The sequence below is a fragment of the Labrus mixtus genome, chromosome 3 (genome assembly GCF_963584025.1).
Source record: "Labrus mixtus chromosome 3, fLabMix1.1, whole genome shotgun sequence".
NCBI classification, from domain to species: domain Eukaryota; kingdom Metazoa; phylum Chordata; class Actinopteri; order Labriformes; family Labridae; genus Labrus; species Labrus mixtus.
Genome location: NC_083614.1, coordinates 6647565 through 6672103, shown reverse-complemented (window position 1 = coordinate 6672103; position 24539 = coordinate 6647565). Strand labels below are relative to the sequence as shown.

Here is a 24539-nt window from a genome sequence, read left to right as displayed (position 1 = left end):
TCTGACTGGTCTAACAAAACAGCAACAAACATTAACTTTAAATCAACATAAGTTCCTGACAAATATTAACCTACCTGACATGTATACACGTTTTTAATGGTTGCAGGGGTTTGTTATCATATGCATATATATGCATTTATTTTTTATAGTGTTAATAATCACCTCTTAATCAATATTTTGAATTCGACAGCAGTTCTAAAAAGAGCAGCCAGCACATACACTGTTTAAGAGATGACTGTCGTTAAAAAATAAAGTATATTTTGTAGTTGTGACCTTTGTGTGGCGGTATAAAATATTCTCATTGTATGATAATTATTTATAATAAACTGTTACCAACCTCTTTGCATTTAACTTTACTTAATCCGTTAATTTAGTAAAATAAACAATATAGTAGTTTTTAATGGGATTAAATTCTGAGATGGAGAAGGTGGGATGGGACAATGGTTTATTTATTTATATATTTCTTAATGTGCTGAGAAGACAAAATAAAACGTTCCTTTTTTCCAAAATAATTAACAGCAAACATTTAGAGCAGCATGTCACAATGAGTTTATTAAAACTGTAATGTAGTTTATGGTGAAGGCAGAGGGTTGAAAACAAGACTCTACATAGCTGTTGGCTTTTCTGCTTCTTGAAGGGTTATTTGTTTTTGACTCTGCTGTTCAACATTTTGAAAAAGATCATTATCTTGTGGTGCAGCAGGTAAACACGGAAAGCGTGATATTCCTGTTCCAGAGACAACATATTGAGTCAAACATGCTTATTTGTCTGTGTGTGTGTGTTCTTATTTTGTGATTAAGGTCAGCTTAGTTTTTATGTTGCTCTTTAAGGTAATGTCTTTTGTATCAACCTTCATCATCTGTACCTCTTCTGACACATCCACTTTTTATTTACTGAATTTCATCTACTTTAAGTGATATAAATGTATATAAAATATCAATTACAATTAATTATGACGGCTATCAATTTCAAAACAGTACATGTAAAAGAGTGCATGAATGACTCCACCTCCACAGGTACAGTCGAATAATCTCCATTTATTATAAACAGAAACGTTTAGAAAATAATAGCAGAACAGTAAGGTGCAAAGACATGTTGCATTTGGACAAGTGGTGACATCCTGCGATGTTACAGAGCAAAAACTCCTGATTCCAGTCAACACTGATAAATATTACAAAGTTACAACACAATGCATGAGTTACACGGGAATGCTATGTACGACTGGAGTGAAGGAAGACCAGATTTATGACCTTCAAGTTTTGGTTTTGTCCATATTTATAATGTTTTTCCTTCTGTTAATTTAAAGAGACAAAGCCTCTCTGCATCATCTTAAACCAAGGCTGGCTTCACAACTAGACTTCAACACAAATGAGTACATTAGCAAAGAAAAAAAGCAAGAAGAGCAAGAAAGAGCTGAAAATCAAAGGACAAGCAGCAAATGACTGTGATGTGTTGCCACAGCTGGTGCCAGAAATCACATCACAGGCATGAGGCCATGAAGGCAACAAAGGCAAGCTGCTTACTGTAGACTAATAACAATGGACAAGAATGATTTGAAAACAGAGATATATAATGACTTTTCTTTTTACAATCGTTCATTCAGTTCAAAGCTTAGATACTATCTTTTCATCCTAAATATTTAGAAGCATGTACAGTAATCACCTCCAGGTGAGAGTATAATCAAACATTTCACCAGGACCTGCTCGTTCTGAAGCTTTCATCTGGACCATAATGACCTAGATTTGGGGTTGCACTTTTTTCACTATCAAGATTAAGATCATCTGTTTTACTTAAGTCCAGATTCTTGGCAGAAAACTGAAAAGGGTCAAGGTTTTTTCAGATGCAACTTTTTGAGCCGGATGTTGAAATGGATCAAACAGGATTTAAGAGAGAGATGCTAGCATGATGTATTTAGAATGCATTTAATCAGAACACAATGTGAGCCAGACTTCCTAAAGATGTTTCAAGTCTGTTCTGACCCTCGTGTTTCTATGCCGACACATTTACACCGTTATTTACATGCGTTTATCTTCACCCAGATAACAAGTCCAGATGCAGCTCAAATCATAATTGAAGGCATAAATGGGATCTAACTCATGGCCAATTTTAGCAGTTTGACTGTGAAAAATTATCCACATACTGAAACTGAAAAGATGGAAAAATACTGAGGCGCTCAGGCTCTTAAAAACTGCAATCACTGACGCTCCTGTTTGTAATACTGATGTAGTCCAGAAAGGGGGGGGGGGGGGGGGGGCTGTGAACAATGCTTTCTAACAGCTACATCCCACTGCTATAAGAAGACGTTAAATCAATATTTTATGTAAAGGCTGAGAATAAATCATCTCCCAGAAACTGTTCAAAGGGGAGATTCACAGCATAGTCTAAATATCAGGATATGCTTTCCAAAAAATGACTTTGCAAAGGTCTGTGCTGATATAGAGCACTTTATAACAATATATACACATCGATATTTATAAACACCCTCAAATTTAACCCTCTAATTAAGGCTGCCTGCTGGGACATAAATGTGATCAAAAACAGTTGTTGTGGTTGAAACCTCCCTTCTGGTGTGCGTCTTTATCTTTGAGTCTGCTGCCTCACACTCGCTCTTAATAAATCAGAAAAGTAAATAAAAAGACAAATTAAGACTGCTCACTGCATAATGTTCGGGTTAGAATTGAGATGCTGAAAAGGAAAGGGTCAGTCGTGTGAACAGGTCGATCAGTACGCTACGTTAAGGCCAGAGGAAAGTCGCCGAAGAGAAATTGCACTGTGATTAGATTTTAGTCAGTAATAAAGAAAAAAATACAGTACAACCGAGATTAATTAACTTAGAGTAAGAGAACAGTTTGATGATGGTGGAGCACCCAAGTATTTCGTCACATAGCTCATCCCTCAGGCCTGCAGCAGTCAGTAGTGTGCCCACATGTCCCAAACACAGACACACAGGGATCCACAGTCATCGCTGCTCGGGATACTGGATCTGTCCGGGAGGGAGAGCGGGAGAAGTTTCACTCCTGACAGACAGAGACTCTTCCTCTCACAGTTTTATTACGGCAGGCCGTCTCGACCCCCATCACCTCTCTTTACGAGCTCTCCAGAGCGTCAAGGACTTTCATGATCTGCTGCTTGATGACCTTAGTGGCGTCTCCTGCGTTTGGTATCAGATATCTGAAGAGAGGAAAAGAAACAGGTAAACAAGACTTAAAAATGATTAAAAAAACATCAACTAACAGAAAACAAGACTTTTAGAAATACGCATTTTAATTCAAATATTAAACAAACTAGAGCTATGAGGGGGTTTTATTAGTTCCATGCTGATGAGTATCAGCGAGAACATTCATTATTTCTATTTAGGTTGTTTTTACAGCAGAGTAACAGCACGCTGCAGAAACAGCCTGTGTTTACGTTTCTACAACTTAGATTCACGCTGACATGTTGGACTGTAAAAAAAAAATAATAAAGAAAAATAATTCAAAAAGAGGTTGAGCTCAAATGACAATATAGTAGAAAAAAATCAGATCTCAAGAAATAGCCCCTGTAAAACTCTGTACCTGTAATAGATCTGAGTAGCCAAAGGCAAAAATAAATAAATAAATATAGACAGTACACATATCAATGCCATCGTGGGTTATTTTCATTTAAATCTGAAATCTGCTCCTGTAAACAAGCACCTTTCAACAGCTGATATCTCGACTCCAGCCGAGTTGTTGCTTCCAAACTTGAACGTGATGAGTTCTGGGTGTTTCTTTTTGGACGTGATCTTCACCACAGAGTTCAATGCTTGTCTCGACTGGATGTAAGCGAAGCCTTTCCTAGAGGCGATCTCCCTCAGGCAGTACATGTGAGTCGCTGTGATCAACAAGTGGCTGCAGACGAGAAACAGAGTCAGTGTTAAGATTTGATAGATTCCCGAAGGAAGCAATATATCATGTTCATTCACGCTTGTAGTGGAGATGAGTCAACCCCCCCCCCCCCTTATTATTGGCCAATCATGATCAGAGTATTACTAAGGTTCAATTATTACCCACAGTCAGCGGAAGTGACTCACCTGGGGAACATGTGACCGGTTTCTTTCACCTCATTACATGGAATGTGATGTTTAACGTCTGGTTTATTTATCCAGGTCTGAATGTTGACGACCTCTTTCCTGTCATCATCTGACATGGACGAGCTGTCGATCTCATCTGAGAGGGAGGGAAGAAAGACATTAGGTGTAATTTATGATTTTGCTTTTCTACAGAATAGAATGCATCATATGATTTATAGCAAAATTATGCAAGATTTGAATTTCTTTTGGGGTTCCCCCGACAGTTTCTGAGTGGAAGTTATTTCTTCACCAACAACTTCCAAATGAGATTTACTCTCTTAGTCACTCTCACTTCTTCTCTCCAAACAGACAACCATATGGCAATCTTTTTCCTAGATAGGTTTTATACAAATCTCTGAACCCACTGACTATTGTCTGACAGTCTCTGGGACCGTTGGCCAACTTGTCCAGGATTCAAATGTAGTCATTGGTTAGATATTAATGTCTTCCTTGTCTGTGTACTGCACTGTTTACAGTCCAATCAGCAACTTTAGAAATGACCAAGTGTTCAGACCAGAAGTAAAGCAACATTGCCCCTCCAAATGTGTCTGCAAAATAAACACCGTCTTTCTCGGTTCATTACATCCCTCGGTGGAGCCTGTTCAGTCTAACAGTAAATAAGTTACACTGATCCTTCACTTTGTCTTTGTTTAGTGCCGTAAACCAGAAAAACAAAACCCCCTTTTCCTGTGATTTACTTGCAGTTTAGGATTTTAAGGTTTCTGCAAATACAAAATGTCATCAAGAGGAGAATACTTTTTTTCCTTCTGTTAATTGGAGGTTGGGTCGATAATTTCTGTTGCATTCCAAGAAGTCAGGATATCTTAAAAGGTTAATGGCTTTCGCGACAGCGCCATGGATTGTTTTCTGCACTCAAACACAAATATCAGTGTCTAGAGAATAAAAAAGTAAAATGTTTAAAGCCGACTGTTTCTGGGATTGCATTTCAATCATTGCCCACGCAAACAGAATCACTTAATAAAACAAGATCAAGACGTTTGTAGAACACCATGAAAGTCTGCCTTGTATGCAAATATATAACTGGGAGGTAAAAGTAAAAAAAAACATGTCCATCTCCACTTTAAATATTTTACCTGTATCGTACTCTTCTTCATCACCGATACTGAAAACAGGCTTCACCCCCCGGTAAGGTTTACCAACACGGTCGCTGCTGCTCACATGCCTACAGATGAAGAGCAACAAGGCGACTTCAGCACTGAGTGAAGGATGTACACATATGTTAATGTCTGTTTTTAAAGGTTACACATAGAAAATGGCATGAAGACCTCCAGGCTGCTGTAACAAATGTTAGCCCACTACAGTCGGGTTATGCTGTTTGACATAAAAAAAGAGGTTAAATGAAACTTCAGAGGAGCTACAGATTAGTCAGTGTGTGATATTCAGGGCTATTTGCAGCAATCGTGGTTTAGATTTGTTTCATTTTTTAAGTTTCTGCATAGCCCTGTTTATCAACTACAAGAACAATGAAATGGAAAGACAGACTGTTAGGAGCATCTCCAAGCAAACAGCAATGAAGCTGACGTTCTCCCTAAAACACCTCCTTTACTCCTCTGATGTAACGATGACTGAATGCCTTCTGCAGCAGCTCCAGCAGTGAGAACTAAACAGCAGTGCTCGATGTTGTTAGTGAAAGCATGAAGACAGATCCTAAACATCTCGTACACAGCCTGCCCATGAGGAACGTGTGGTGTTTGTATTCTCATGAGTGAGCGGTGTGGGCAGAGATGTGAGACTAGGCATGCGTTAATGTGACACAGGTTAACTCTTAAAAAGCCCCACAGACTGTTGGTGCGGGTCTACAGCCAGTGGGCATGCTGGTGACAGACAGCTTTTGATGTCAGGGAGCTCTTACCGATCAGGGACCACCTTCTCAGGCCAGGGCAGATTGAAAGACATTCTAGCATGAAATAAGGCACAAGGTTTGTACAAAATATGACAAAACTAAAGGTCATTTACAGTCATCTTTCCCTGATGTAATAGTCTGTTTTAGGGTATCAGAGGTAAAGGCTTCTTAGGCCATGCATACACAAGAACGATCTTCTGAAAACTGAGACGTTTTTTGTTCTTGTTTTCCTTGTTGAGAAGACAAAAGATGGTGCTGTTTCCAAAAGTTTGCACTCTGGAAAAGCTTCTGTTTCCAAGCACCCAAAACACCGCCGTTGTGTAAATGAAAAGCAAAAAGGCAACAAAAGGCTGCCGTTTTTGGATGAAATTATTGTTGTGTAAACATGGCCTTAGAGAAGGGTTTAGATATGATCTTAGACCTCACCTTTCTACAGGGGTGGAGGTATTCTCGATGAAGCTGATCATCTTCTCTTTCACGTTGACTGACTTCGATTTCAGTGCAAACGTCATTTTGTTGACCAGAGACTTGACTCCTTTGCTGTCTCCAGGGCTGCTTAGTAAGTCTCCCTGTATCGGAAGAGAAAGAAGGATTCAAGAACTTAAAAAAATGTTGAGAAAAGTGAAGATAAACTGTGTCTCCATACACGTTTCCTTTATCAACCTACATCAGCAGAGCTGAGGCTGCTGTGAGATCCTGATGTGCTGACGATCCAGTGGAGGTATGAAGAGTCCAGACCTTCAATGTTCATGTCCACAAGATGCTTCTGGAGCGCTGAAATCAAACAAATAAATCATGACTTTAAAGATATCACAAATGTCTAAATTGCATATGTGACCAGGGGTAAATTGATAAACACCATGACTAATATGTAAAATGAGTTCAGTGATTAAAGAATGCTCTCTTTTTTATATGAAGACTTTAAGTTGTATGCTTCTGTGTGCCTCAGAATTCTCATATTCATCGACTTACCCATGAAGCCTCCTTTAGCGATGCTGACGTACTCTTTGTTTTTCTGTAACACAAAACCTTCAATTAGCAAAACTATCAGTGAAAAACAAAAACAAATGATGCAGTAACTTGTTATCCTTTTCAAGAAATGATCGGTACTTGTTTTCCTTACAGCTACCTTCTCCTCTCTTTCTTTCATGTCCCTCACCTGCAGAAAATGTGCCAACACCATGTTCATGTACATGTCCTCCTCCTCCCTCCCACTGCCCATGAAACACAGGTGCTCCCCACTGGCGATGGAGCCGGACTCCAGGGACTGTTTCTGAGCTTCCAGGAGGGACTTCACTGAGAGAGCGAACTCTGAGGGGTTCTGCAGCATCTGTTACAAGAAACAAAAACACATTACTACAATGCTGTCATATATGCCATCAAATCTAGCAAAGAATGATTATTATTTGCTCTCACCAGGTCAGAGTCGAGGTGGAAGGCGGTGGAGAGGTGTCCAGTGTTGTACTGCTCTGCAGGCCGACAATCCACCACAAAGAAACGCACGCCGTCCTAAAGGAACATTTCATTATCAGAGGACATCTTCATGTCTTTCTGACACGGCTCACTTACAAAAGATGTATCATCTATTTCTTAGTTTCAATCAGCTAACAATAACCTGAATGTTACTCACCTGCTGAAGCTGGTTAGCCTGCAGGATTTCAGGCACAGACACGGGGAGACACAGAGCTTGACTCAGGTCAGTGTCTTCTTCTTTCAGAGCCACCAGGCTGCTACCAAACAGATTCTGGTTCATCTGCAGGGGCGGCAAAATGCAGACACATAAATAAGGTCTTATAAAGAATAAGTTTGTTGTTGCAACTGCCTTCATCTCTTTGTCAGCCATCACATCACACTTCTGACTCTGCTCAAATCAGGTTTGTTTTGTTTACAAATCCTGTGAACATGGTAGTATATGGGGGCACTGGTGGCGCAGTGTGAGATCCTTTCCCGCATGTCATTCCCTACTCTCTCTCCCTGATTTCCAACTCTATCCACTGTCCTATCTCTCAATTAAAAAGGCACAAAAAGCCCAAAAATAAATCTTTAAAAAACCAAAACATGGTAGTTTACCTTTCGGAGGGACAAAGGGGTCTTGCTCTGGTAGTACTGAGCCAAAGAGAACAAATCTTCAATGTCCTCGGACTCCAGAAGAGAAGGAGACGCTTCAAGATTTTCTGTGACAAAGAAGGAGATGTTTTAAGATCCAGCGTTTATCATGAACCAGTACACATAAACAAAATATCAGAACAGTAAGTCAAACTTACTGATGATGTCTTCTTTGCTGGCTCCTTCTTGTGAAAGGATGGTCTCTCTGAGGGAAAATCATTCAAAGACAAATCAAATTGACATTAAAGGTACTCCATGTAGACCATGTCAGCACTAATACTTTTAAAATCTCAGTAGAGTTGAGTATTTGAAACTATTGCATGGTTCATCTCGGTCATCAAAAACACACAGTTTACACACACGACCGTTCACATACAATAGGCTTGCGCATGCTAGTGTCAACAAAATTGTGTTCTTCCTTCCAAAACAACAGAGCCCAATGTAAGGCAGATAACGACGTGAAACACACTAATGACTTTAAATAAAATATTTTTTCCTGCACATATTTACAGCAGTAGCGGTTAAAAATATATAATTCAATTGTACTACAGGAGCTAGCAGAAACAGCAAGATCAGCAGTGCCTTATTCATGTTTTTTAACCACTGCAAGTCAAACATTATGTTTTTTGTTAACTTTTGGAAAAGGGTCATAAGGAAGTTGTGTGGCACATCAGGGAAGGACTTGTCATTACTAACTAGACCCAATCAGCAAGTGAATGAAAGTGTATACATCATTGTTGATCTTATTCACTGAAAAAAAACCTCGGACGCTGGGCACAAACATAGCAAAAGTTCAGCCTTTATTTTAAAGCCCAAATCACTTACTGTAGATATAGGCTGTGTATCATCATGCTTCTGTAAAGCTTTCCCTCTGTCACTTACTTGGCATTGACGAGGATGATGAGCATGAGAAAGAAGATGAGGAAGGGGTCCGCCTGCTGAAGGTAGAAGTCCCACAAGGCCTGCGTCACATCAGGAAGGCAGTTACTGGAAAACAGACTGCCCAGCTGTGGAGGGAATATGAACACGATAACATACAGTGAGTCAAACATGGTGCTGTACAGTATGCATTCACTTTCAAATAAACAGAGAAATGATCTAAAGCATGCTGTGAAGGGGAAAAAAAGAAAAGAAACAAATACCCAGTTGATGGCGTAGGAGTCGGGTGTGATCTTTTTGGTGTCCAGGAAAGAGCAGAGCTCTGGTTCATGGTACTGCAGCAGGAGTCTGTACAGGTGAAAGGGTCGGCCGTTCGGCACACAGTCCCTAAAAAGAACATGAGTGACACCTTTACAGCCTAAATCTTGAGTTTCCGGTTGATTTTTTTAAGTGGGTTATGATTAAAACTCCAGAGCTCACCTGGGGATGTATTTGTTCATGACAGCGTAGAAGCAGTTGTAGAGGTCGCTGCGAGGGAGCTGAAGGCTTAGCAGCGGTTTGAGGATGTGCGGCCAGCTCAGCTCAGGTGTGAACGAAATGTTTCGGGACTTACAGTAGAAAGTGATGACTGACTCGACATCAGACACCATGTCACTCCTCTCCTCCTCTGACACATCCAGCTGGTCTAAACATGGGGACCAAAGTGGGAAGTGTAAGCAGGACAATGGACATCCATGTTTGACATTCACAAATAAGAACTTGTTGTCAACTTGTCAGAAGAGCAGACTTATAAAGTATTTTGATCAACTGAAATCCTAAAGCCTCTTTAGCTACTGTGAGACTGGGATCACCTGAATCCCTCAAGCTGCCTCCAGAAGTGTGCCTATTAGTGCACGGACTCAACTGTCAACAAACTCACCAGAGGGTAAGTGTGTTGCTGTTTGTTTATGTTTCTGTCATGTTTTCTTAAGAGGACACAACAAAATGTTTGGCTGTCCGACACAAGCTTAGAATACTTATTCATTTTTTGTTAATTTCAGCTCCAGAGCAAACTCCAAAATCAGCTAACCCAAGTCTCATGTTTTACCTGTAAGACTTATGTTAATCAGAGACTTCCAAAAGAGCATCAAAACATTTCCAACAGACTTCTTTCTTAGTCATTAAAAGTACTGCAGTAAACTAAATTAAGCAGATTATAGAGTATCATAATAACTGAGTTACAGTGCTGTAAGCTCAGCAGAAGAGTGTCAGCTTTTTTTTTAATGAAAGCTTTTAATGTGCTGTTTTTACTGGTTCTGCATGTTTTTTAAAACGAGCATCTATAAACAAGCTGCAGCAAGCTCATTTCAAAGATCTGCTTAAAGAACAAATGCCACCAAAGAGCTTTAAAAAAAAAAAAAAAAAGACCTTGAACAAAGAACTGCTTCATTCAGTGTTTAATTACCGGGTCAGATTTTAACCACACTGCCTTTTTTTCCATTTATTATCATTTCACAGTTTAAATGTTGTGAAGTTCCTGAAGCGACAAAAGACTTTTCACAACAACACTTTTTATCCACATGTGCTGTCACAATATCTTCCATTACCGAAATGCACCTCTCACTTCTCATTTACTCAAACATGTTGTATTATTGTTCCTATTAGCTTAGTTTGTGGTGTGGTTCAGTTATGAGCGGTTCTTTTATATGAAGGCATCTCATCCTGAATCTGCACAGCTGCTGGCTGATGTTTCTGCTCATGTTTTGGTGCTGGTTTGATACTTTTTATTGTAGTTTTATTCACACAATAGTGTGAAGGAATCTACTCACCGATCAGCTGTTGACTGCGGTTGTGAATGAGGGTCTGTTCTGGTAAATCAAGAACGCCGTCCCACGGTGACAGACTGTCTCCTTTTCCAGAGACATTTAAAGCAATCTGCGCACACAACACACAGAAAAACTGATAAACATGCAGCACTGAGTGACAAAGAGACACATGAGGAGCACGTGACTATGTGGGACTCATCTGAAATCTGTGACTCAAATGCTGCTACACTAACAAACATATAATCTTCAGAGAAATAGATGTATGGCTTGATATGTTTGGCTTTTTGAGTTACATTAGGACTCTTCAACGAATGGACACAGCAATGAGTCGTTTAATACATTTGAGTTGGTGTCTAGATCTACAGGGAAATCATTTGGATACTGTTTACAAATTGGACAGTGTTAATTTAATACCCTGCATTTTCAGTTATAACTTAAAACCAAATGCTTTGTATTTCCCTTAAATATGTCCTATTGTAGCCGATTAGACTTGAATGCAGGATCATAAATGCTTTATGTGCTAAAGGGGTAGAGCAATGGTTTGAAAAAAAGAAAACTGAGTTTTTTGTAACACTGAATTAGTTTATTCGGTAGAAATGTAGGAAAGTGATCTTTTGTGCCTGCATTGTCCACATATTTCATGTATGTGTGCTGAACTTTTAGCTGTGGGTGTGTTAGAAAGAGGTTATAGTCTTTACATAACTCCAGCCAGAGATGCAGGTCTTTCCAGTCTGTTAATCAGTATGACGACATTCTGTCTCACCTTTAAAGAATGTGTGCTCTATTTATAGAACAACTAATTATATAAAAACTCAATGTCTTTTCATGGCTGATAATCAACTTTTATATTTAAATTAAACTATGGAAACATTATGAGTCAAACTCTTATATTCGACTAGGAGGTAATTTTAACCATGTGTGGACTGACTCCTGTGAGTCTCACCTTCCACATCTTGGCCCTGTGTTGGGCTGATTGCTCCTGGACCTGGATGATGCTTCTCTCCATCTCCATGTCAGAGCCGCCCGAGTCCAGAGCCTCGGCCAGATCCTGGTCCCTGTAGAACCACCGGCAGAGCACATTTTAAAAAGAAATCAACAGATATAAGACAAATGATCATTTGTATTTTAAAGTAATCATTAGCTGTTTCCATGCATTCCACAAAGTTATTAATACATCATAGTAAGCCAGTGTACAAGTTCATTAAAGGGGCTGCAATGATTTAATTTAGTTTTAAGTTTTCAATCGTTTAACTACAATGTCTAAAACATTTTAACTGAATATCTTTGGGCTGTGACAAAATTAAACATTCATGGATATCATGCAGAACTTTTGAAAGCACTGATGGTTATTTTCAACAGTTTCTGGCATTCAAATTGTCAAATCGACTAAACTGAGAAAATAATCTACAACTCCATCAAGGATGAAAGTGATCGGTAATTGTGTCAATTTCAATCACACCTAGCTGTTACAGCCTATTTGTGGTCAATAAAGTCTGAAGTCTAAAGTCTACACATTTTATCATGTAATATCTATCTGTGAATGATTTATGGCTCAAATTAAATGAATCAATAAATGTAAGTGATTTTATAAATATCTATTTAAATGACTTCTCAAATCACTTAAGTCACTTTCTTTAATTCCCTTTCAAAGACTAATTTTTATCGAAATGCCTTCTTGTAATTCTTTTTTTCCATAATGTTTTAAATATTTGTACTGTCTCTTTTAGTCAATCATTGTTTTAATTGTTTCTATTTTATTCTCTATATCTTCTTGTTTATTCAATCAGCATTTACATTTTTGTTTGACATTTTCAATCCAAATGTTTATTGATGTTTGTGTAAAATAATTATTAGATAGGCCTACATCCTATTTTTATACAAACTAAAAACTCAAGGAGGCTTCACAATATTATCCAGTAAAATGTTTTCAACTCTATATTTCATAACTAATAATGATCATTAAAGATAAGTCAATCTTTTAAAGATCAGTTAACTTCATATTCAACTCTTCAACGAGCTTTAAGACCAGTCAGAAACTTCAGGATAATTTAAATAATGCAACGATAGTACATTTCGGGTTAATATGACAAGAGACAGAAACTGGAGCCATGTTTTGAAAGGGAAGCAGAACCCGACAGAACACCGGCTATCTAGCTAGTTATTGTTAGCATGCTGGCTAACTAGCAGTGACTATCAACTTGTCAATGCAAGAAATAAAGTGCAGAAAATATAAATACTTAACCACTTCTTTCTCAAATGCTTATAGGTAACCTGTGTCCATCTTTGTGACCGGTCTGCTAGTTTTTCAGCAACAACTTGGCTAATTAACATTAGCTGGCTAGCAGTAACGGTACCAACCTGGTTTAACACTAGCATCTGCCGTCAGCGGAGCAAATTAACTAAATAAACTCGTCTTTAGTTACTGCAGATCAAACTTTATCAGAAGAAGGTAGAACAAGTGTTTGACAGTCGATAAAAGGTCTCTAATACAGATACGGATAACAAATAGTCTCACCAGCTGCCCTGAAGAGCTTCCTCCACGGCATCCGCCATTGTTGTGTTGACGGAGACACGTCAGATACCGTCAACACGGCAGAGGTGTCGCAAAGCTGTCATTTATCAATGAGCAGCTGAGACGGTCTGATAACTACATCAGCCCATATACTATATGTATCATAATGGTCAGGATAACATTTATAAGATGGAAAAAACGTCCTGAACACTTTCAGATCCAGCTCATTTTCACTTTATTTGTTTTTGTTTGAGTGCCTGTGTGTGTGTGTGTGTGTTTGTTTGTTTGTTTGTTTGTATGATTGTGTTTAATAAAATGTAATTAATTCATTCCAGTACAAAATGTTTCAATCCATTGTCTTTTTATGTTTGAATTGTCGATATCAATCCATCATTGCTCTTAATCATTCCTCCACATGTTTTTGCCTTTCTTGTTTTGTAAATAGCCTTTTATGAATAAAGTAACTAGTTTTGCCCTTATTTCAGTTCCCCTTGCTACCTGTGTGATAACGCTCAGTCAAGTCATGCATATTCATATGTTTTGCACTGTTTGTATTGTTAATCTTACAACAAAACATCTTCATTTACAGATGCTAAGGTTTATTTTTCAAAACCTTTAACAGAGTGGATTTTTGTTTATGAAAACTGTTAAGTAACACAGACTTCAATAAATATGCAAAATGTGAAATTCATTCCAGGAACTTTATTAGGATTCATATATTCTGTCACTTTGGTCACCATACATGTCGTTGATGAAGAGTGTTAGGTATAATTTCTATCAAAAAGCCAAAACTCAGTGGATATCTGCAGAATATCTGCTGATGATGTTACGTAACTTTCTCAAAGGTAAACTCTTGCTTGATTCCTGAAGATGTAGTTCTCATCAGCTGCATCTTCAATGTATGATTCGTTTCCATATCATTACCAAATATCAACAAAATACAGCCATTACTGCTGCTACATGAATGACTGCTACCCCAGAAGTACAAACATTAAGCAGTGGTGGCTAATTTGACTTTCACTTGATGGCATGGATGCTACTTGGGAACAAAATCCTACACTTTTCCAAGAGATTCTTCTGGCTGCATAGGGTCTTAAAAAAATAAGGCTTGAGTTGTGACATAATTTGAAAAGGGGAGAAAACATGAAACAACTTTCCTGGGGTAACTGTCAAAACATGAAACTAAGTGTAGCATGAAAAATAAACATTTGACAATAAAATAGAAAACAAATCCTGTTTCTGAATTAAAGTGAGCTAAACCATCATTATCCCTTGTGACATCTTCTGGAGGTAATTTGAAAACAACAATTTGAAAAAACTAAAGACATTAAGTTGGTTTCTAATGCAAAGTTGTTTCCCAGTCTTAGAATTGTTCTAGTGTTCAAGACAGCACAAGCATTGCATTTACATTTATTTATAAAGTCAACATGCTGCACAGTTTGTAAAAAAAAGAAAACAAGCAATCCCATAATTAAAAAAAAAAAAACTCTCAGGATGCTAAGCTAACCTCTCCGTTTCCCCGCATCAATGGGATCGTTTCCAGCATTACAAACACAGACATTACACATTTGACTATAATTGTTTATCTTGCATTTGAAACTGATAAAGTATGTTACAATGTGGAAGGAGCTGGACAAAACCACTTTAAGTCGGCATAAATTAACAAGTGAACAGTCCATTAGAACTATATGAAGCTCTCACAGTATTTTCTGTAGATTTAAAAGTGTCACAAAAGCCTTTAAGTCGGTAATTGGTTCAACAAACTGCGCACGTTTCAATTCTCTTACATCGATTTCTATTCATGTCATTTAGACAGTGTTACATGGTCGTCATGTATTTTCCTCTCCATAGATGACATAATCTTTCTCTTAATTCTGATCACGATGTTCTGGTTGAATTTGCCGCCCTGACAAATCAACCACAAAGCTTCATCACAGCTTCATGTTAATAGAAATCCTGCCTTCCTTCTCTGATAACAAACCCCTTTAATATGATGTTAACACTGTTTATTTATATTCAGGCTCTTCTTTCCTCTTATATAACCTATACTCTTTTTTTTTTTTTTACAAATCAAATAGACAGTTGCACTTTGAACACAGTTAGGTTGAGCAGTGAGGAGATTGGCGATCAGTTGGCGGTGGAATTACAGTGTTGGGGGTTTCAGCCCGTACTTCCTCGCCACTTCAGTCTGGGCGTACGCTGCGTCACATAACGAGTACAAATGGGCCATCTCCATCTCTGACTTGGCGAGGTTGATGGCCTTGTTGAACATGTCTATTGCCTTGTCCAGATTGCCCCTGAAAGGAAAAAATCTCCGGTTATTTCAAGATGTCATCACATGCCAAGTGTTCAAGTATTAAGAAGCAGCTTGTTTTTATTCACAGGTCATCAAATACTGATGATTTTTCACACCTCTTTGAGTGCTGGTAATCTTATGTCCTCATGAAATACACCACACTTTTAATAAACTCGTATGCAATATCAAACCATTTCCTGCAACAGCAATGCTTTTCTGAAACAATTAAAACACTACCAGGAGAAGCCTCACATGGGAACACATATGTTTGTAGGTGTATGGGACTGTAGGTTTCTACTCAATGAGGTCTTAGCTTGATGCTCTAAAGATTCCCTTGTTGGTATTTCACATGAAGAAATCCACAGAACACTCAGTAAACATTTCATTGTTTTCTGAACTGATCAAAGTTATACGCAAGAGAAAGGTCAAAAACTGTTTGGGTCCATCTTTGGTTGTCTGAATGAATTACAATGAACTCCAAACTTCTCCTCTACCAAGACCACAGTAACTAAAAAGCAACTAGCACTTGCTTACCAGTGCATTTTTTTTGGATGTATTTAACTGATCTATGTACATTATAAATGTGAGCATTTAAACAATTAACTTATTGTAACTGTACATAAAACTCTACCTGTATCAATCTGATTGGAAATACTGTGAAAATGTAAATATGCTTTCCTAAACCAAACCATGAACCTTTTGTACCTAAACCTGATCAAACTGCAACACTTTCACAACATTCATTACGTATTTATAAATGATTGTAGTCGGCGCTCTCACCTCTGAACTTCAATGGTTCCCATGGTTTCGTAGGCAAAGTCACATTTGTTGTCAATTTCGATGGCCTTGCTGATGAGCTCTAGACCCAAGTCAAGGTCCTGTTTCCACTGAAGCTGTAACAAACTGAACACACATTGAACATTTAGCTCAGACATATGGATCTCATACTATTTTTAAAATATCACCTGAAAAAAGGCAAAGATGTTTACCCTTTGTGAACATAAGTGGTAGCGTTGTCTTGTTCCAGTTCAATACATTTGTCGTACATCTCGTCTGCTTTTCCAAACTGCTGCTGATCAGTCAAAGCCTGAAAACATAAATAAACAGTCGTGTTGCACAACATGTGACCATTAAATAGAATGTCTATTTGACATTTAAACTAAACAAAAAAAAATCAACAACTATTATCTGGAGCCATTGAGAACTAATTTGAAGATTTATGCGGTTATATGAGATCAAATGTATTTTCTGTACCTGAGCGTAAAGAGCGTAGCCCTCTGCACACTTGGGAAACCTTTTGATAACGTCCTCAAAGCCGTCCATGGCTTTCTGTACTTGAGAGGGGTTGTTTCCAGTATATGCTTGTCTGTACTGAAATCACACGAAGAAGAAAGTCAATAGCTAATCTTTAGTTATAGCACCCACTGAATCAAAAACTAGACTAGTCACCAAGATTGGTTATGTAAAGAGCAACCACACTTTTCAACAAATCTTCCTTTGATTACTTACAAGAGCAAAGCATTTCTGTGCCTGAGCCAGAGCAGAGTCTGGCCGCAGCAGGATGCACTCATCAAAGTCTCCCACAGCCTCATCCACCTGGTCCAGCAGGATTTTCAGCTGAGGGGAAACACAGATTTCAGAAATTTCTTACTGGCACTTACTGATGAGCAGTAAGCTGAGTCAGACATAAAGCAGGTTTTTGTCCATCGACAGCCAGTCGGTTATACAACTGTCATACCTGACCCCTGTGGTGATAGACGTCAGGGTTACGCGTGTCGATCTCAGCTGCCATGTTGAAGTCTTGTGTGGAGAGCAGTGGCTGCTGCTGCTGCATGTACATGCTTCCACGCTTGATCAAAGCGTTGGCTCGTAGCTGAAAGAAGTAGACAGAACAGAGAGAGAGGGTGTCAGACTGAAGACAATCCAGTCCTGTTCGAGAGACATCTTGGTTGACACATACACTAAGTGTGAAAATGTGATCCTCTGAAGGCAAGACTGATTCACTCTTCTTATGCAATAAAAAAAACATTAAACAGTAATTGAGGCATGATACTTAGAAATTGTGTTTAGACGCAGTTTGAGAGGCCATCTTTTCAGAGCAACGGTGGACAAGACTGCATCAGTTTTCCCAAAAAACAATTTAAAAAAAACCTCAACCTTCTTCTCCTCTTTTTTTTACAGGACACTTGTATGGATTACTTTGAATTAGGGGTGTAACGGTACACAAAAATTTTGGTTCGGTACGGTTCCAAGTTTTGAAGCTTCGGTTCGGTACAGTAAAGGGACCTGATGCAATTTTTTTTTTCTTTATTAGGAACACTTAGAATTTCCCTTTTACACATTGGGCTAAGTGCAGCATCGACAGTTCAGACTTGTACACCTGCTCAGGTTACTTTTTAATAACATTTTAAATTAAAAATAAACTTATGCTGCATCCTTCAACCAAAAGAGTCTCCAATAAATAAAAGATATGAATGAAATAAAGCATTTTAGAATGAAATGAAGTAATTAATATAGCCTATATGTAAAAATATTTCTTCTTAATTACACTGACACCTTTTAGTTTATGAAGGCACCAGTTTTTTGAATGCCCTTTGAGCACATAATAAACCTAATCACATCTGTGACAGTATAGTTTCATCTCAGAACTATTAATATTTCCCTCTGTTGATATAAGAACTTCAACGGCATTTGTTATGGCTTTGGCCCGTTTAGAATTACTAGTAAAAGTCTGTCTGTTGGGGAGGGAGGGGGTTCATTCGATCATGCTGCAGGTTATTTTCACCGGGCAGCACTGTTGGAGCGGGATCATCGCTGAAAATCAAAACTAAATTTAAGAGCTAGTCAGCCTTCCTCTTGTGAAGGAAGGCTGCGGCCGCGGATATGGGACACAACTTTTAGTTAGTAAATTGTAAAAAAGTTCAAACATAAACTGTGCAGATTACTAGTTCCTCGAGTCCTGTTGGTTTGGACAGTTGCATATAACCGGGATGGAGTTCTTTTTACGGACTAGCTCTTAAGTTTCGTTTTCCTTTTCATTTTCAGCGATGATCCTGCTCCAGCAGCGCTGCTGCGTGAAAGGGGAGACACGTCTGTGTGGGAGCATAACCTGCAGCATGACAGAATGAACCCCCTCCCTCCCCAACAGACAGCCTTTTACTAGTAATTCTGAACGGGCCAAAGCCATAACAAATGCCGTTGAAGTTCTTATATCGACAGAGGGAAATATTAATAGTTCTGTGATGAAACTGTCCCAGATGTGATTAGGTTTATTATGTGCTCAAAGGGCATTCAAAAACTGTTGCCTTCATAAACTAAAAGGTGTCAGTGTGCTTCCGCTTTGCGGTCCGTGTGGGAACACAGATTAAAGCACTTCTGTTCCTCGCGTACTCGGATCGGTCCGCGTGCTTTACAATCACTCAGTTACAATAGCACAGACTACTAAAAGTTAAAAATACGTTTTTGGTCTCCCCTAGTCTCTCTTAATAAGTGAATCAGTATTGGAATAGCCCAGTTACTTGTTAAACCTGACTGAAAACAGGATTAACAAATAACTTAAGTATTTAAAAATATATATTCCTCCATACACACATACAGCCAAAAGTGATAAACAGAATCACTTTATGACTAAAAAGTGCAACAATAACACAATAAGATGTCAATAAAAAACTTAATGAAATAATAAAAAGGGAATACAGTTTTATAAAAGCCTATGTTCAAAACTTAAAAACTAAGAAACAAATGACAAATCTGTACCTTCACATTGGCGTCATGCATGTTGATAACCCGGTCCAGGTCTGGCTGAGCAGCCGTGGCGTTACCGATCAGCAGGTAGAAGGTGGCTCGCAGGAGCAGAGCCTCAGCCGTGTATCGACCTCCTGACTCGATCTCCTTGGTGCATTCACTGATAATTTTGTCGTAGTTTTCCTCCTCCATGTACTGCTTCGCCTTCAGGTACCCAGAGCTAAAGAGAGGGGAAGACACAGATCAGGGAAAGTGAAAATCTACCAGGTGATAATACAGTGCTCTGAAGTGGGAGAGGGATGACGTTTTTAAACAGAGTTACAAAAAAAAAGATGATCCAGAGGAGAGTTTCATACAAAGGTCAAGCAAAGAAGAGTTTGACTTTGACCTAAAACTGTCTAATGGTTAAGTTAATGGATATTCCCCAGCACTACACTGGTTTGGAATTAAAAAATGCTTCTACTCAGAAATTTTACATAAAATCTTCAATATTAAACACAAATGATTTTTTTGGGGCTTAAACCTACTGTGAGTAGTTTAAGGAGGAGTGAGAGTTTAAATGTAATACTGAACACTGACCATAATGGAGAGAGTGAATATATTAATACAGCTATTATGAACGTCACCAGGTTGGATTCTGACAAAACAATTCACAACATATTGACTTAAAGGGCCATTATTGACATTTTTAAAGGTAAAGTTTGACAGTGAGAAGCAGGTTAACCACCTAAGGGAAAAAGGTGAAGATATTTCTTTACAGAAAAATCAACACTTCTAAAGAGAAGGATCATCTGAAAGACAAAACATACTGCATTGTTTTATGGAAGTGAGCACAATCAACACAAAATGTAAGTTCCTCATAGCTGCTAAAAGATTTTCTATCAGCTACACATTCCAGCTGTCCTACTTTTAACAGCACACCTCGTGCTCCGAGTCAGACATGAAAATGAAAGTAAAGAAATGAAAGTGGAACAGTAGCATTGTTAGTGTACCAGACGTCTGAGTAAACTGAGTCTGTTAAACAGTAAACACATACTAAATAAACATCATCTAACCTCTCAGTGACATCAGCTGCCTCGCCTTCCTTGTCCTTATCTTCGTCTTTCTTCTCCCCTTTCTGCAGTGGCTGCGAGATGATGTCATCGGTGAAGGAGCTGAAGTAGGATTTGATGAACTGAGGAGACGGCATCATCGGCTCACGGTTCTACAGAAGAGGGGGTTAAAGATAAGTTTCCTATTGCAATTTAGAGAAATAACAGTGGAAGAAGATGTGTCTAAAAGTGGGCAAGTACCTTGTATTTATCTTTGGCCTTCTCTTTCCCCAGCTGTTTCAGCACCTTGTCGGCCAGCAGCATGCTCTGTTGGTTCTGGAAGGCCTCAAGAATACAAACGGCTGTGACATCTGGAAGAGAACGAAAATGACTGTTAATTAAAGTCAAAATTTGTAAGATTAGATTTCAGTTAAAGGAGATTGTCTCACCCTCTAGGCACTCCTTCTTGTTGTCCAGTTTTTCCAGAGCTTTGGCCCTCCTGAAGAGAGCCTTGATGTAGCGTGGATTCAGCTCCACCGCCTGAGAGCAGTCCTGCACCACTTCTGTCCATTTCATCTGAAATCAAAGAGACAGGATGGTTATCTCCCAAAATAGCTCTGTGTCCAGGAGTCCACTACCCAAAGAAGGCTTAAAGTCATAATAGACACAGATGTGTATGGTTTAAGGTTTAAATAAGACTTTTTTGCAGTGATAATGGATTTTGCACTAAAAATAAAAATAAAATAAAAAACAGAAGAGCATCTTTCATAATACAAACACCTTACCCGCATAAAACTGCAGCCTAACGAGCAAATTAACAACTCAAAAGATTTTATTAAAAGATAAAACAAGTCTGAAAGTCCAAATACAACAAACATTTTACACGTGAAATGAAGAATAACTCATGGAGTTGAGTTAACTCTAAGTAAACGTGTTGGAGAAAGTTGATCATTTGCGCACACGCTGAGAAACATTGACAGAAAGTAGGAACCAGTGTTTTCTGCAAAGTAATGCCACCTCTTCTGGCTTTAAATTGTGAGAAGCACCAAGCAAGGGAAGATACGTACTCTGGCCAAAATGTATCCAAATCAAGTCGTTCTAGTAGTAATCGAACTATACTCTATATTCTTCAAACAGCTTAAACACATACTGGAACCACTGTGATACTTATATTTTGTAAAGACTAAGAGCTATTTTCATAGCATCACAGATATGACACATCCTTTTAATGAAAAACACCAAACTATCTCTTTCTACATAACAGAATGACAAACAAAAAAAGAATCAATCAATAGGACTGTCATTGGTGCACTAATCAGGTTTTATCAATTCACAAATGTTGAGGATATGCACAAGTCTTTCTGTTCATGAAAATATCAATTAAGGAAATTAGACCTTGACTTATCAAGTGTTATTTTTATTGCTATCTATGATAAAATATTTTACAATCTCATCACTAATGTATTTTTAAATCCATATAAAGCATACTCTTAGATCACTGAAGAGAAGGAGGAAAAACCTGGGAGGCTTTCACTCTACAAGCATCAAAACTATTAATGCGCTTTTGGAAAAACTATTAGGTCTCTCATGGGATATGTATGTACCAACAACAAGTTTACATTTTATGTGGAATAAGTGATTTATAGGTCAGGACACCTCTGCAGAACCACAATGCTTCATGTATAATGGTATGACGAGACACATACTACAAAAAAATAAAGATCCTGCTATTTGTAAAGAGCATTTTACAACAATAATATTTTAAAAAGTATAGAAAGTGGACACACACTTGCACTACACTACACTACAAATAGTCAATGAATAATGCTAGTTTCTGGGGGAAATCAACACCAGTCAGAGAGTATGCTGTCATTACATAACAGCTTGCATATTATATTGAGAAATTCACTTTCTTGGACAAATCTCAAAGTGTATCATATTTTTGTAAGTACTGCACACCATGTAGGTCTTTCATATGACATTATTCTCTGCAGAGATTAAAAGAAAGTGTTACCCACCAACTGTTCGTAGGCTGCGGCTCTGTTCTGGTAAAATGTTGATAAATCCGTCTTTTGCTCTGTCGGGCAGAGAGCAATGGCCTCTGTGTAGCACTGGATGGCGTTATCATATTTTCCAGCCTTGAAGTATTTGTTACCCTTGTTTTTCGCTCCTTGGGCCCGATCCAGGGGGCTCTAAATGAGGGTGAGTAAAGAAAGACATTTATTGATTAAATTATCCCCCGGTGGATTCATCGGACTGGCTTAAGGCTTGAAGAGCCCAAAGACTGTTTTCCACATAATTAGGTATCCTTTCAGCATCCTACACTGTAATAGGATTTTAGTTAGTTAGTAGTTAACCCTTTAGTTAACCGAAAGGGTGTACTGAGGATTTAATGCCATCAAAATTACAAAGCAGGAGAGTTAAGAAACCATAACTCACAGCGGCAATGATTTAACAGTAAAGACTGCTATGTTAAATGCATGTCGACAAAAACAGTAAAGGTTTGTCAAGCTTAAATAATCCCAGCAGAGGAGGCATTTCTCATTCAAGTAAAAAATAAAGAGTTAATATTAGCTATAAAGCAGTTTAATTATCTTTCTGCTGTTCTTCATGTTTATACCTTAGTATAAGGTATAGTCATTCTGACTGCACCAAAATGGTGAGAAAGCATGGAAATTATATCCAGGCCTAGATCCAACAGGTAAAATACACACATGCTTGGTGTGTATTCTCATCAAGTGTTTTTTATTTATTCCAATAAAATCAGAATTTTGCAATGTGTTTATTGCGAAGGCTGATACCGATAAAATTGCGATTAATTGCACAACTCTAAATATTTTTTATTGTTGTACATCAGTCGCTTTAATTTAATTAATAACAATATGCATATCGCAACATTATATACAACTTTATGGTATCTTCACTGTATTTTAACTATGCGAGAGTAAAGATTGTTAAAGTTAGCTTCACAGGCCAGGCAGTTAAGGCAGGCAGGGCTCAGAAAATCAGCAGAGACACCTCCCACCCCCCACCAAGGGCTGTTTTCGCTGCTGGACTCTGGAAACAGGTTCTGCAGCCTCCGAAGCAGAACTTCCAGGTTCTGTAACAGCTTCTTCCCACAGGCCACAAGACTTTTGAACACAAAAAAATAATCCCTCCATTCCCTCAAACCCCCACACAGGACCATCTCACTGGACTGTAAAATACAATATAACACACATCACAAACGTGCAATATATTTATCTGTATCGTAATTTTATACATAGCTTTTCTTTTTATATCTATTTATATCTGCACCTTATTTTTCTATGTGAATACTTGCTGCTGTTTTTATCCTGCACTACAACGAGCTAAATGATAAATGCAGATAAATGCTTATCTGCACTGTAAAGTACAAGTTTGAATGACAGTCTAAGTCTAATTGCACATTACGCATGCGCAGTACTTGAAGAATGAGGTGACAGACACCTGTTTTATCCTCCACCTCTTGCCTTGTTTCTCAATCAAATGACAGCCGTCCCCGCCCCCCACTCGGCTGATAACGTTAGCTCGCATGAAGTGCTACAGGCTGCGACATTACCACGCATGTGTTCATGTTGTTCACACCTTTGTCTCAGAGAAATATCAACTCACTGTAGATTATCAACAAGCCGAGTTAGCCCACAAGCCACTTAGTTTCTCTGGCTAACGAGAGAGCTAGCTAACAGTTACCTGGGGCTAATCTGCTCTCGGCCTAGCTGTCACTCACTGAAACGGCGGTTGTCCTTGACTACGGTTTACGGCATTGACAGAGTTTAAATTAATAAAATATATCTTCTGATTGCAACAAGACAACCCGTGTTAAGGTGGCTGGTTTCAGGTCAGCAGCAGAAGAAAGAGGGGTCTCTAGGTTACGGTAACGGTACCATGTTCTCCTGCTCCCGGTTGGCTCTAGCTGCGCCGTCCTGGCCCTGAACCGGGCTGGCGCTGCCTTCAGGTGTTTTCCTCTCCCCGGTCCCTTTCCTGTCCTTCGTCCTGCGGCGGTTCCACAGGTAAACCGCCCCCACCCCGAGCACTATGGGGGTCCCGACTAGCAGGGCCAGCTGCCAGCGGGGTAGTCCTGTCCCGGACTGAGGCTCGACTGGCTTTGAAGCAGCCATGATGTACGAGGGAGCGTTAGTTAGCCAGGCAGCAGCGTGAGAGAGCCCCGCTACTTCTTCCCGTGCTTAGCGA

The 24539-nt window shown here is 38.8% G+C and overlaps 2 protein-coding genes across 3 annotated transcripts; both read right to left on the bottom strand.

Annotated features, from left to right (window-relative positions):
* Positions 1–1017: 1017 nt before the first annotated feature.
* Positions 1018–13336, bottom strand: tbc1d23 (TBC1 domain family, member 23). Of its 2 annotated transcripts, XM_061030069.1 has the most exons (19): positions 13260–13336; positions 11688–11799; positions 10748–10853; positions 9420–9624; positions 9203–9326; positions 8943–9067; positions 8219–8265; positions 8025–8128; positions 7585–7707; positions 7371–7463; positions 7114–7284; positions 6927–6969; positions 6622–6728; positions 6381–6523; positions 5964–6008; positions 5185–5273; positions 4052–4187; positions 3675–3869; positions 1018–3171 (listed from the first exon to the last, which is right to left on the bottom strand). In XM_061030069.1, the coding sequence occupies exons 1-19, from the start codon at positions 13295–13297 to the stop codon at positions 3087–3089; spliced, it is 2091 nt and encodes a 696-aa protein (XP_060886052.1). In that variant the 5' UTR covers positions 13298–13336; the 3' UTR covers positions 1018–3086. The 2 variants fall into 2 exon arrangements, with proteins under 2 accessions (XP_060886052.1, XP_060886058.1); XM_061030075.1 differs by lacking the exon at positions 5964–6008.
* Positions 13337–13938: 602 nt separating this feature from the next.
* tomm70a (translocase of outer mitochondrial membrane 70 homolog A (S. cerevisiae)) lies at positions 13939–24539 on the bottom strand. Its single transcript, XM_061030058.1, has 12 exons — positions 24233–24539; positions 22346–22519; positions 20777–20903; positions 20589–20698; positions 20352–20500; positions 19309–19516; positions 17291–17425; positions 17062–17169; positions 16807–16923; positions 16542–16639; positions 16333–16455; positions 13939–15553 (listed from the first exon to the last, which is right to left on the bottom strand). Exons 1-12 carry the CDS (start codon positions 24464–24466, stop codon positions 15400–15402), a joined length of 1737 nt encoding a protein of 578 aa, XP_060886041.1. The 5' UTR covers positions 24467–24539; the 3' UTR covers positions 13939–15399.